At 42.0% G+C, this 14,401-nt stretch overlaps 1 protein-coding gene across 1 annotated transcript; it reads left to right on the top strand.

Annotated features, from left to right (window-relative positions):
- The first annotated feature begins 615 nt into the window (after window positions 1-615).
- On the top strand, window positions 616-10,644 carry LOC139757387 (uncharacterized). Its single transcript, XM_071677819.1, has 10 exons — window positions 616-771; window positions 1,664-1,822; window positions 2,913-3,102; window positions 3,370-3,481; window positions 3,915-4,149; window positions 4,675-4,867; window positions 5,150-5,281; window positions 6,506-6,649; window positions 10,029-10,207; window positions 10,401-10,644. The coding sequence occupies exons 2-10, from the start codon at window positions 1,665-1,667 to the stop codon at window positions 10,555-10,557; spliced, it is 1,500 nt and encodes a 499-aa protein (XP_071533920.1). The 5' UTR covers window positions 616-771; window position 1,664; the 3' UTR covers window positions 10,558-10,644.
- Window positions 10,645-14,401: the final 3,757 nt, after the last annotated feature.

Genomic DNA, 14,401 nt, shown 5'->3' with positions numbered 1-14,401 from the left:
TTTACATAATGCTTTATGATTATCAAATATACCGCTGGGATTGGTTAATGCTTCAATACGGCTCTGTAATAAAGTGATGCTTTTTACTGCTCTTATACTGGACGTTGTACCGCAGGTATGGCCAGACACAATCGTGCCAAGTGCATGACGCCATTACGCAATAAGTAATGCTGGCCACAATTGCGCCACAGGTAAGGCCAGCTACAGCTGTGCCAAAGGAAAAGCTGGCCACCGTTACGCTATAGGTAAGGCCAGTCACAGCTGAGACAAAAAAAAAAAAGAGGTTATCAGTACAAACAGATTAGCCGGCATTCCGTGGACCTCGGTAGATCTAGATAACAACGATACTGCTACATACAAACTTACGATAACCTGATTGATTACACCAACTGTAGACATGCTCAGTAATGACGTCACCCAGCATTATGATTAGTCAATAGTAAGGATATTCTCTGATAAGGTTACTACAGTACTTACTATCAGGGGCATACCAGTACCATCAGTAGGCCAGCACCATGAACAGGTCAGTACCAGGAGCAAGCCAACACAAGGGACAGACCAACACCATGGACATTCCACCACCAGAGGGCTGCCCTGTAACAGGGGCGGGCCACCACTTAACCATCCAGTAAGAGTAGTGATAATATCCTATCCTTATCAGATGTTATCATGAGTGGTCTCGCTACCTGCTGAAGCGTTGCACCAGTTCTAGTGGTTTGCACCTGTAGACCACTCACACTATCCGACGCTTCACACTACCAACTGCAAACTGTAAGTATGATGAACAATGCGAATCCCGGAGGCAGGTAGAGGGTGATTTCTTGTAACAACTACGATGCGTTTAGGAACATTTATGATTCAGTCTTGACACAAATGACCGGCAACAGGGATGCATTAAACACCTGTCATGGTTGTCTTAGTGAGGAACTATTGTAAGGGCAAAGGTGTTCCCAGTAACGGGTCGTGTGCACAATCCCCTTTCTGTTGACCAGCAGGAAGGATGGTATGTGCAATGTCTCCTTTCTGGTGACCTAAAGGACGGGTGGTAGGTAGCGTTCCCCTCCTGGTGACCTACACCACCGGTGATAGGTAGCGTCCCCCTTCTAGTGACTTTGTGACTTTCAGAACTGGTAATGTGGTGTCACCGACCTGGTGGTCTACAGGATGATGGTGTATAGCGTCCCTCTCATGCTGCCCCACAGGACAGGGGGCTGGCATCTAAACCCAACCACTTATTAGCTACATGGATAAGCTCTGGCCAATAGACATGTCCTGTACCATTACGGTTGGGTACTCCTTGCTGCTACCTGCTGGGATAAGCGTCTAAGCTTGTTCACCTACCCATTTGCAACAGTGCCAGGCACCTACAAGGACTATCCAGCTGATAGGTCATGACAGAAAAAAAACCAAACTACATGACTCCCAATAGTGTAGTACTGTATCCTGGTGGTGCCGCATCCATCATATAAACCTACACAAGACATGGTTGGTGAATGCCTGAAATGGATGGGGATGTGGAATGCCTTACATGGGAAGAGGCAGTTTAATGCCGTATCTGGATGTGGGTGCGAGTGCCTAATGGGAATGCCAGTTGATGAGTGCTTCTCAAGGATGTGGTTGGTAGAGCTACACAACTGATTATTTCTCGGTTTCTCTATTGCAGCATGAGCACGTGGGAGGAGGGAGGTCAACAACTGGAAGGCATGGTGAAGGCAAGAGAGGGGCAGAGTGTGGTCACAGTCAGGAACCCCCTACTTTTCCCTCTAGCCTGCATTGATGTTCTCCTCACGGCAGCTCTCTGTGGTCTCAACTACTGCCTCAGGTAAGTTGTCACCATGGCTGTTTAATAGATGGATGGGGTGGTGAGGGAGGTAAATGTATGGACCTTGGAGAAAGGGATGATCAGTGCAGTCTGTACAGGGTGATAGGGTGGGCCTGCGAATTGAGTCAGTTGTTGTTTGCTTATGTCATAATATTGACAGATTCAAGTAAGAAACTGCAAACAATGGTGTCTGTGTTTTGGAGTTTGCAAATGAAGGAAATTGAGAATTCAAGCAAGGTTTAGTGAGGTAGAGGGACAGGTTAGCTGGGGTGTGGTTTCAATGGAGAAAATTTGGAGGAAGTGGTGTTTTTGATAACTGGGAGTGAACATGGCAGTGAATGGAATAACAGAAGTGGGAATGAGATATTAGGTTCTAGGACCATTGAGGAATAATTGGAAAGGGGGTTCATTACCTGGGAGGGTGAAAGCTAGTATGTTTGAAGGTATAGTAGTCCCAGTGATGATGTGTGGGTGAGAAGTATGGGCTGTATGGAGGATGTCTAGAGGAGGGTAGATGTGTTGAAACTAAAAAGTTTGGGGACAACATGTGGTGTGAGGTGGTTTGATCGAGTAAGTAATAAAAAAGTAAGAGGGAGGTGTAGCAGTAAGAATAGTGTGGATGAGAGCTGAAGAGGGTATACTGAAATGGTTTGAACACACGGAGAAAGTGTGACAAGAGGTTGAAAGAGGATTTATGTATCAAAAGTGGAAGGAACAAGGAAAAGGGGAGACAAAAATGAAGACAAAAGGATGTAATGAAATATATTTTGAGTGCTCGGGGTCTGAATACGCAGGGTGAAAGACATGCATGTGATAGAATGAACTTAAATGATGTGGTGTGAAGGGGGCAAATTGCTGTCAATTGACAGAACAAGAGGATATGAAGCAGCCGCAGTAAACCACAGAAAGATCTATGGTACCTAGTTGTCAACAGGGGGTTGTGGTTTTGGTGCAATACACATAACCAGTAGAGAATGGGGCTACCTCACTAATGTAAGAAACGGTGAACAAACATGGAAAAACAAATACATGAAGCCAAGTTTGTATTTAGGTAAATACAACTCTTCTACAAGGATCGGTGAACCAACAGGTTTGATCCCAGTTTACGAGAGGATTGCAGCCTGGTCAACTGGGAGGTTCTGCAGCTGCCTTGCTCTGACCTGGCAGGCATCTCATTCCTGCATGAATTCCAAGTTAACCACACTCTCACCTCCAGTGTCACCTTCACCTTGTCAGAGTCTATCTTCTTTACATGTGCCATCGTAGTGCCCTGTTGCATGGTGAGTGGTTGATAGCGGTGATATTGTTTCATATTGCCTGGTAATTCATAAATTTTCTAAAATATAATTCTGAATTAGTCATGATGGCAGATGCTGATGTTTGTGAATGACAACTCCATACAGGCACAATCACAATCTAATATCCTGGTAATTCATAACTTTTCTAAAATATAATTTTGAATTAGTCATGATGGCAGATGCTGATGTTTGTGAATGACAACTCCATACAGGCACAATCACAATCTAATATCTTCATATCATTGCTAGGTCATCTTGGTGGAGGTGATGAGGTCGCAGTTCCCACCTCATAAAGTCAAAAAGGTAGAGAGCACCTGCTTCACATTTCCGCTCTGGGCCAGAAGAATCCCACGTTTCATATGTGAGTACTTGGACTTGACCTCTACATTCTAGCATTATTATCATACCACTGTGATCTGTATATGGCAGGATGTAAAAAGAAAAAAGAAAATTTTGAAAGGTTACCTCCTCTACTTTAAATACTACAGCTATACTCAGCAGTAAAACAACATGAAGCAAGTGTTAAGATGGTAGAGTTATATGGGAGTGGTTTTCTAATATATCCTGACCCCCATCAGGTCTCATTTTAAATATAACAGTGAATTTAGATCAACACTAACTTATTCTGTAACACTCATGTATCTACTGATGGACAGTAGAGCTTCACAGTCTTTTCTTATAAAATGTAACCCAAAGCAGACCTTTTACAAACGAGTGATGACCTTAGTACTAAAGAGGCCTTGGGTAAATGCCCAGTAAAGAGTGAGATTAATGCACAAGTGGGTGTCCCTCAGGTACCTTCCTGCTGGGGGGAAGTATGACAGGGTTGTTGGTAGCAGTGATAAAGTTGCTGGTGGCATTCCCAAGGCCCTACCTGCTGGATGTGTGTGACCCTGAACCTGGTAATATGCCTGTATGTAGCAGTAACCTCACCTGGTTCCCAGAGAAGCTCTGTCAGGGTGACAAGATAGTCATGCATGAGGCTCTCAGAGCCTTCCCCTCCTACCACGCCACCCTCGCCCTCTACTGGTATGTCTTGCTTCTATGAGTCCATTAACTTTTTCAACTTTCTGAGAAAACGAAACTGAGAAAATGCTTCTCTTCTTCTAAGTTGAAAAAGACAGGATATTTACCTCATAAATATCTCAGTCTCTAAATCTTTCTTTCATGACAGGAATCCTTTATCATATGAAATGGATTACCAAGTACAAATTACCCAAGAACACACGTTCAGTATACAATTGTTACAGCGCAAGTTAGGGCTCACATCCTACTGCCAAATTGTGACTTTTACTTCCATCAAATGAAGTATAAAATATAAGGTCTTAACACCAACTACAATCTAAGTTCATTTAACTCACATATATTATATCTTTGGGTAACATTAGTTAAGCCTTATGTCACAAACTGTTATACTTACTGAATAAAGCTGTAATGTCATGATTAAATAAATGTGTTATGTGATCCTAACTTCAGTACCTCACTTTACACAGCTTTGCCTACATTAAGTCTGTTATATTCCAATCACAGTGATGCAATCACAATATTTTTCAGTGGTGTTTGGACTTCAATATATTTCTCAACAATGGCAAAGTTGCCCGGTGTGAATAGTAGCAGACTGGTACTGGTGGGTGGAATCTTCATAATGACAATAGTAGGCTCCACCCACAGCCTACTTACCCACCAATCATCCTCCACTGATGTTATTGCAGGCGGGCTCATAGGAACTATTGCTGCATTCTATGTGGTAAGTGCTTCTTGGTGTGCTGTATGTCACACTAGCATCAATGACAAATCACTATCAATTATTTTCAGAGAAGCAAATATCCTGTCATAGCTTTAAAAAATGTAAAAGGACTATAGCCCATTTAAAACTATGACTTCGTCTGTCATCTTCAAACTATAGTCCACAAAAAATAATGCATTACATATATAGAATATATATGCAGTCCAACACTACCAGAATACAATCCCTCAACCTGACATACACCTTTCTCTTACAATGTATATCACATGTATCTCCCCACAGGTGTATGGGGTCCTAAATGGGTTCAAAGAGCAAAAGTGGCGGATGAAGGTAGTGGCAGTTAGTAGGCAGGTGAATGAACCCAACCTCCTTCCCAAATTGCCCTTAGGTGGCTCCCCTGACATCATCCAGCAGGTAAGCCAGTCAGGTTTCACTGGATTCAACCAACCATTTCTTCCTTTTCCATTCAGTTTGATGCAGTCTTATAATGTTATGATACTATAATAAGATAGTCGCTATTCAGAGGCTTAAATAGCCTTTTAGCTATCTATACCACAGATCAGTAGGATAAACCTGTCTTTTAGTTTTATGTGACTACTAAACCATCAGTAACAAGTATCTAAATTAACAAAAAGTAGTGAAACACTATTTCAATGATCTAATCTCAGAAGTAGAGCTTGTTTAATAATGTACCATCAGTGACCAAGATGAACAATGAATCAGTATTGTCCATAACAGGAAAAAGTAATTAAGGCAAAAATTTTCCTCTTATATTGACAGATAACTTTCATTTCAATCAGGAACACAATATTTAGCTAAAAAGACATGGAAAAAAATCATAGCTTAAAAACTATCCATATTGCTGAATAGAAGTTTTCACTTGGTTACTTGTCAGGTGAATGCCTTTGCTTCTTTACTTTTTCCTGAAGTTCTCAATCAATAAAAATGGTGATGAATTCACCTTGGACTTCCAGAAATGAGACATTCTCTATGGCCACCATAGTAATAAGTTGTTTCAATTAGGATAGTCATAAAAAGACGACACTTACCCAGAGTAACAGTGCACTTCACTGATTACATAAATCGATCAATCAAGGTAACTCACGGTAAAAATTACATAGAATGATGGGGCAGAACTTTTCTTTCTTATGGTGTGCAGCAAAACATGAAGCCTTTCTTGCATAGTACTCGTTCATGAAATAAGATAAATTATACATGTGAAAATGATGAATGGGTAAAAAGACAGATGCTTACTGTGTCATCAGGGGTGCAGCCCTACAAATGTCTGATAACTTCTTGAATAATCAACACTGTAGGTTATTACTATTTGTGTGATGTAGGAAGAGAGCTTTATACTCATGCTACCCCTTCACTTAACCTTATATATGTGCCAGGTCTTTGCTCTTATGTGTGTATACACACATCCCAGCCTAAGCCAGGTACTCATTTACTGACCAGGCCTAAGGGGAGGATGAGCAGCTGGGTTGGCTGTGGGCTGACTGCCTTACTCAGAATTTGAACCTAGCCATGCATGAATCATAGTCAGCAATGCTAACTGCTACACCATGGAAACCCATGTATGTGTGTACATGTGTGTGCGTGTTTGTGCATAAGTCTGTGTCTGCCTTTGGTTTTCAGCTAAGTGACAAGTGCCAGGTGGACCTCATGGAAGGCAGTGAGGAAAGCTCTGAAGACGAGTCTGATAACGACTTCCTACTGAACAGTCTGGCCTTCAGCAGCGACTCCTTCCCTATCATCCCTCGAGCCACAACCATTTCCAGGGTGAGTGTCAGCAGATGCTGGACAGAAGTGACTAAAAGTAACATGCTGTAGATGAGAAAAGACAGAATACTGTAGGAGACTGAGAAGGGATAGGGTGTATGAAGCTGTGGGGACATGTGACATGCTGCCAGAGAACGTGAAAAGCTGTGGGTGAGTGTCAGCTATGTAAGAGTTTATGCAGTACGGCTTGGTTTGAAAGGATGTCAAAAGAACATCTTCAGTATTAGAGCACTTGAGAATGCATTGAAAAGTCTGTATTTTTAGATGCTATTAACAGCACCACATGAGAGAAAGCTTGTAAGAAATATATGTAACTGAGGGCAAGTTAATGCAATGGGAGAATGTAGGTAACTATGGGTAGGAAGTGAAGGTTTCAGGGAAGTGATGAAAGCCTGTGGCAGTTTGTGGAGAATCTGGAAGGCTGTAAAGAAGTGTGGGAGGCTGTGGAGAATCATGGGAGTACATGGGAAATTTGATGAGGCTATGGGAAGTGGGGTATATATAAGGCCTTAGGAGAGTATGGAAGACAGGAAGATATAGGGAAAGCTGTGGGGGGAGTGTGAGGGGTCCTCATGAAGTGGGTTGGCTGTGGGAAAGTATGGAAGGTTTTAAGAAAGGTTGCTGGGCACAGTCAGAGGCTACAGGGAAGAGTGGAAGGCTAAGAGGAGTTGTAGGAAGTAAAGAGGTGAGAATAGTGGCTCCTGGGAAGTGTGAAAGGCTTTGGTGGATTGTGGCTAGGTGTGGAGTTCATAATAAGTACTGGGTAGTGTTATAAGCTGTGAACAACATGTAAGGCTATGGATAACTGTGAAAGCGAGGGAGTGTGGGATGCAACTGGAGAGAACAGAAGACTACAGAAAATTGAAGACTGTAGAGAAATGTGGGAATCTGTTTGCTTGTATTATATGAGATGATTGGGAATGAGGGAAGCTGTAGGAGGGTGTGGGAGGTAGAGAGTACATGCTCAGTTGATGGAACTGTTTGGTCACTGGAAAATGTAAGGAAATTGCATTGAGCATGTGTGTGGAAGAGAATGAAGGAATGGGTGTACATGACAATATGTGTAAGACAAGAGAACAAATGGGAACATCAGTGAAGGGGGCTAATGGGGAGGTGATAAGTAGTGGTGAAGTGAGGAGATGGAGAGAGTATTTTGAAGGTTTATTGAATATGTTTGATGATAGAGTGGCAGATACAGGGTGTTTTGGTCGAGGTGGTGTGCAAAGTGAGAGGGTCAGGGAGAATGGTTTGGTAAATAGAGAAGAGGTAGTGAAAGCTTTGCGGAAGATGAAAGCTGGCAAAGCGGCGGTTTTGGATGGTATTGCAGTGGAATTTATTAAAAAAAAAGGGGGTGACTGTGTTGTTGACAGGTTGGTGAGGATATTCAATGTATGAATGGTTCATGGTAAAGTGCCTGAGGATTGGCAGAATGCATGCATAGTGCCATTGTACAAAGGCAAAGGTGATAAGGGTGTGTTCAAATTACAGAGGTATAAGTTTGTTGAGTATTCCTGGGAAATTATATGGGAGGGTATTGATTGAGAGGGTGAAGGCATGTACAGAACATCAGACTGAGGAAGAACAGTGTGGTTTCAGAAGTGGTAGAGGATGTGTGGATCAGGTGTTTGCTTTGAAGAATGTATGTGAGAAATACTTAGAAAAACAAGTGGATTTATATGTGGCATTTATGGATCTGGAAAAGGCATAAGACAGAGTTGATAGAGATGCTCTGTGGAAGGTATTAAGAGTATATGGTGTGGAAGGTAAGTTGTTAGAAGCAGTGAAAAGTTTTTATTGAGGATGTAAGGCATGTGTACGAGTAGGAAGAGAGGAAAGTGATTAGTTCCCAGTGAATGTCGGTTTGTGGCAGGGGTGTGTGATGTCTTCATTGTTTAATCTGTTTATGGATGGGGTTGTTAGGGAGGTGAATGCAAGTGTTTGGAGAGAGGGGCAAGTATGCAGTCTATTGTGGATGAGAAGGCTTGGGAAGTGAGTCAGTTGTTTGCTGATGATACAGTGCTGGTGGCTGATTCAGCTGAGAAACTGCAGAAGCTGGTGACTGAGTTTGGTAAAGTGAGTGAAAGAAGAAAGCTGAGAATAGATGTAAAAAGAGCAAGGTTATTAGGTTCAGTAGAGTTGAGGGACAAGTCAATTGGGAGGTAAGTTTGAATGGAGAAAAACTGGAGGAAGTGAAGTGTTTTAGATATCTGGGAGTGGATTTGGCAGCAGATGGAACCATGGAAGCGGAGGTGAGTCACAGGGTGGAGGAGGGGGCAAAGGTTCTGGAAGCATTGAAGAATGTGTGGAAAGCAAAAACATTATCTCAGAGATCAAAAATGGGTATGTTTGAAGGAATAGTAGTTCCAACAATCTTATCTGGTTGCGAGGTGTGGGCTATAGATAGAGTTGTGCGCAGGAGGGTGGGTGTGTTGGAAATGAGTTGTATGAAGACATGTGGTGTGAGGTGGTTTGATCGAGTAAGTAATGTAAGGGTAAGAGAGATGTGTGGAAATAAAAAGAGTGTGATTGAGAGAGCAGAAGAGGGTGTATCGAAATGATTTGGTCACATGGAGAGAATGAGTAAGGAAAGACTGACAAAGAGGATATATGTGTCAGAGGTGGAGGGAACGAGGAGAAGTGGGAGACCAAATTGGAGGTGAAAGGATGAAGTGAAAAAGATTTTGAGCGATCGTGGCCTGAACATACATGAGGGTGAATTGGAACGATGTGGTATACTGGGTTCGAAGTGCTGTCAATGGATTGAACCAGGGCATGTGAAGCATCTGGGGTAAACCATGGAAAGTTCTGTGGGGCCTGGATGTGGAAAGGGAGCTGTGGTTTCGGTGCATTACACATGACAGCTAGAGATCAAGTGTGAACAAATGTGGCCTTTGTTTTCTTTTCCTCACAATACCTCGGGTGCTCGTGGGGGGAGGGGGTGCCATTTCATGTGTGGCGGGGTGGCGACAGGAATGGATGAAGGCAGCAAGTATGAATATGTACATGTGTATATATGTATATGTCTGTGTAAGTATACGTATGTATAAGTTGAAATGTATAGGTGTGTATATGTGCTTGTGTGGGCGTGTATGTGTATGTATATACACATGTGTATGTGGGTGGGTTGGGCCATTCTTTCATCTGTTTCCTTACACTGCCTCGCTAACGCGGGAGACAGCGACTAAGTATAATGAAAAAATAAAATAAAAATAAAGCATGATGAGTCCTGTATAAGAACACTTAACTGTTTGACATCCATACTTAGAGAAAATTAAAATATCACTCAGTTAATCACTATGAAAAACATTAAAATCCTGGACATGGGAGTTCTATCACACTATCATATAAATATTATGAAAAATACAACCATCTTTTTCAGGGCACTGCTTCCCACGGTAATGCTTTGGTACCTCCAGCGCAAGCAGTCAACCCTATCGTCAATGATCGGATATCTATCCCTCCACCTCCACCTCCCCCACCCTCTGGCCCTCCTCCAAAATATTCCCAGCCAGACCCTTGGACCACATCATCTAGGCCTTACAATGTCCCCAGGCAGAGGTAAGAACACCAGCCAAATCAGGACCACTTTCTATGAGAGACCTAGTAAAATCCAGAACCTTTTAAAAGGCTCCTGCAGCCCAAGGCTGTTTTGTGTGCTTCTCTTGTATAACTTTTATTAAAATATAAGTATCAGTAACATCATTACCATTATTTGTATTGCTAATGCTGATTACATCTACTCTTGTGACAGATATTCAGCTCCGGCACCTACACCACGTGCTCCAGCCTATGATGCCTCCCAAACTTTGCCCCACAACCTGATCCAGAGGAAAGCTCTCTTTGCCTATTGCACTCAAGACTCTGATACACTGCCTCGTGCAAGGACAGAGACTTCTTCATACTTCTGATGCAGAAAGTACACTGTACAATCTTTTTATTGATATATAATGATGTGTTCATGTCTTTAAGAGATAATGTAAATAAAATTAAGGTTATGAGTGTTTTACATTCCTCAAAGTGGAAATGGCAGCAGTTGAAACTAGGGTATCTGAAATGAATCAAAGGGTAGCTGAAGGAGGTAAAGGTCCTGATTGCACTGGGGTGTAAGTGGAAAGAGAGGTCACTGTCTCTGAGGGCAAAAATGGTTATGTTTGATGCTACAGTAGTCTTAACATTGCAGTATGGGTGTGAGTAATGGGCCCTAAATATGAAAGAAGAGAGTATGATGGACAAGTTGGAAGTGAAATACTTGAGGACACTGTGTAGTATGAGAAGGGTTGATCAGGTAAGGAATGATAAAGGTGCAATAGCAAGCTACGGCAGAGTGAGAGAGTTAAGCAGAGAATGATGATGTGACTCAGGCATATTGGGAGAATGAGTGAAGAAAGCCTGACTTAGGCATTTGGCACAACAATGCCAAGCCCACCAAAAGCCTGAATATGTCTCCTATATCAGAATCTAGTCACCTTCCTCTCTCAGATGGTAACAAACTCATAAGGCTGGTTCATCAATATCATCTTAAAATTACAATGATTATATAGCAGGTGAACAACCATGTATTCGTGTCAGGAAATGCAAAAATTAGGAGCGTAACAATACCGAGCCTGTCAAAGGATGGAACCAAAGTCCATTGCAGTAGCAGGGTTGTGACTCTCAGCCAACAGGCATCAAGCCCTGCATACTGTTCCATGTTCACTCCAAGCACTTGAATTCACTCATGTGTGCTTTACTTGTGTTTGCAGTAAAGCGCATAAAATAAGTTCAACTGATAATAAAATGCAGCCTAAACACAAGTACACAACTGTTAATCAAAAACATATCACTAAACACAAATATGAACACAAAAACACATATACATAAACTTGATGATAAACACAAAAATACAGTAACAAAGACAACAATTTTTACACTATTTCTTTTTTTTATTATACTTTGTCGCTGTCTCCCGCGTTTGCGAGGTAGCGCAAGGAAACAGACGAAAGAAATGGCCCCCCCCCCCATACACATGTATATACATACGTCCACACATGCAAATATACATACCTACACAGCTTTCCATGGTTTACCCCAGACGCTTCACATGCCTTGATTCAATACACTGACAGCACGTCAATCCCGGTATACCACATCGCTCCAATTCACTCTATTCCTTGCCCTCCTTTCACCCTCCTGCATGTTCAGGCCCCGATCACACAAAATCTTTTTCACTCCATCTTTCCACCTCCAATTTGGTCTCCCTCTTCTCCTCGTTCCCTCCACCTCCGACACATATATCCTCTTGGTCAATCTTTCCTCACTCATTCTCTCCATGTGCCCAAACCACTTCAAAACACCCTCTTCTGCTCTCTCAACCACGCTCTTTTTATTTCCACACATCTCTCTTACCCTTACGTTACTCACTCGATCAAACCACCTCACACCACACATTGTCCTCAAACATCTCATTTCCAGCACATCCATCCTCCTGCGCACAACTCTATCCATAGCCCACGCCTTGCAACCATACAACATTGTTGGAACCACTATTCCTTCAAACATACCCATTTTTTCTTTCCGAGATGATGTTCTCGACATCCACACATTCTTCAAGGCCCCCAGAATTTTCGCCCCCTCCCCCACCCTATGATCCACTTCCGCTTCCATGGTTCCATCCGCTGCCAGATCCACTCCCAGATATCTAAAACACTTCACTTCCTCCAGTTTTTCTCCATTCAAACTCACCTCCCAATTGACTTGACCCTCAACCCTACTGTACCTAATAACCTTGCTCTTATTCACATTTACTCTTAACTTTCTTCTTCCACACACTTTACCAAACTCAGTCACCAGCTTCTGCAGTTTCTCACATGAATCAGCCACCAGCGCTGTATCATCAGCGAACAACAACTGACTCACTTCCCAAGCTCTCTCATCCATAACAGACTTCATACTTGCCCCTCTTTCCAAAACTCTTGCATTAACCTCCCTAACAACCCCATCCATAAACAAATTAAACAACCATGGAGACATCACACACCCCTGCCGCAAACCTACATTCACTGAGAACCAATCACTTTCCTCTCTTCCTACATGTACACATGCCTTACATCCTCGATAAAAACTATATAAATAAATAAAATATAAATATAAATATAAAAACAAAGCACTACGTATGTTAATGAAAGATACTTTGATTAAAGAAGATAACTGATTGTGACAATATGCTACTCATTTTCTCCATAACTGACTATACTATTTCTATAACTGTTCCTTTTATGTTCTCTAACTTGACCAAAGCACGTATGTTGCTTTAACAAAGTACCATCAGCATTCAAGCCCATGGTGAAAGTACATTATTCAGACATTTACTGTTGTTTTATTTGACAATTGTTGACAAAATAGGCATAAAACAGATGTTTCAATATGTTTAACTGTATGTTCCTTGTCATGATAGCAAAATCAAAAAGGCATCTTTAACATTGGATGGTGCTCAGAAGCTGCCAGCTCCAATGCATCATGCTTGCATATGTTCTCTAACTCTCACCAACATTGTCACTTTCAACAATTATGATATTACTTTCAATAACATTTACCTCACCTTCATCATGAAGTTTCTTCTCACTCAACATGACACCTTTTCACTCTCACTGAATTGCTCTCTCACCACTGTATCACCAACATACTTCCTCACTCTGTCCAACATGCTCCCTTACTTTCAGCAACTTGTTGAAAAATGTTAGTATAAGAGGAATGGAGCATGTGGGAAGAGTGAGAGAATGAGTGAGAGTTATGGGTTAGAATGAAGGCATATGTTATTTAGAATGATGAGGATAGAATGAAGGCATATGTTACTTAGAATGATGAGGATAGAATGAAGGCATATGTTACTAAGAAGGATGAAAGATATGTTGCTGAGAGTGAGGGAATATGTCATAGAGACTGAGAGAATAAACGAGTGATTTGGTTGACGAGATTACTGAATCCTGTTGTTATGTGAGGGGGCATGTTGGTTATGATGTAATTATATAAATTTATCTCTATCTCAGGCACCTGTTCCCAACCGGAACTCCCTCAAGGGGGTGGCCACAGCAATGGAATCTCTATAACTAGTGAACTCCAGTGCTACTTCCTAGCCTTTAGTGCCTCACCTTTCACAGGCCACTGGCAGAGGGCAACTCTAGCACAGTGTTTGCAGAGGCTCCTACCTAATGTTCCTACTGACTAATTCTGCCTAAAACTCCTGTCTAATATTCCTACCAAGTACTTCTAGATGTTCCTACCTACTTCTGTCTACTGCTCGCAACATGCTACCGAAAGTCAGGGCTAGCACATAGTGCTCACCACACGAAACTCTTAAGTTACAAAGAATGAGCTTTGTGAGATAAGTGTTATGTAAGACAAAGAGAGACTATGTAGGCAGAATGCCAGTAGGCCACATGCGGGTGAAGCAGAAAGAAAAGAAAGCTTTCTGGGTCAGAGGATTCAACTAAACTATTGCTGAAAAGCTGGCTCACCACATAGGTGTCACTAACCCTCCCAATAACTAGGCAGGCAGTACTGGTAATATATCTCCCTGGTAATTAGCTGCATACCAACAACTACCTACTACTTCCCTAAAAGAGTAACCACTAATAACTTATTTACAGGCCTTATGTCCCCAAACACATATTTCAACCCCAATAATTATGAACCAAATATCACAGAATCTTATAGAAGAGTAACTATTAATTATTGTTTTTACCAGCCTTAATGTCACCCAATGTATATTTCAAC

Source organism: Panulirus ornatus, chromosome 26 (genome assembly GCF_036320965.1).
Source record: "Panulirus ornatus isolate Po-2019 chromosome 26, ASM3632096v1, whole genome shotgun sequence".
Taxonomy (NCBI): Eukaryota; Metazoa; Arthropoda; class Malacostraca; order Decapoda; family Palinuridae; genus Panulirus; species Panulirus ornatus.
This window is presented reverse-complemented; position numbering and strand designations above follow the sequence as displayed.

Coding starts and splice junctions, on each gene's coding strand:
- LOC139757387 (XM_071677819.1), top strand. CDS start 1,665: ATGAGCACGTGGGAGGAGGGAGGTCAACAACTGGAAGGCATGGTGAAG. Junction 3,482..3,914: donor AAGAATCCCACGTTTCATAT/GTGAGTACTTGG, acceptor GGTGTCCCTCAG/GTACCTTCCTGCTGGGGGGA. Junction 10,208..10,400: donor TACAATGTCCCCAGGCAGAG/GTAAGAACACCA, acceptor CTCTTGTGACAG/ATATTCAGCTCCGGCACCTA.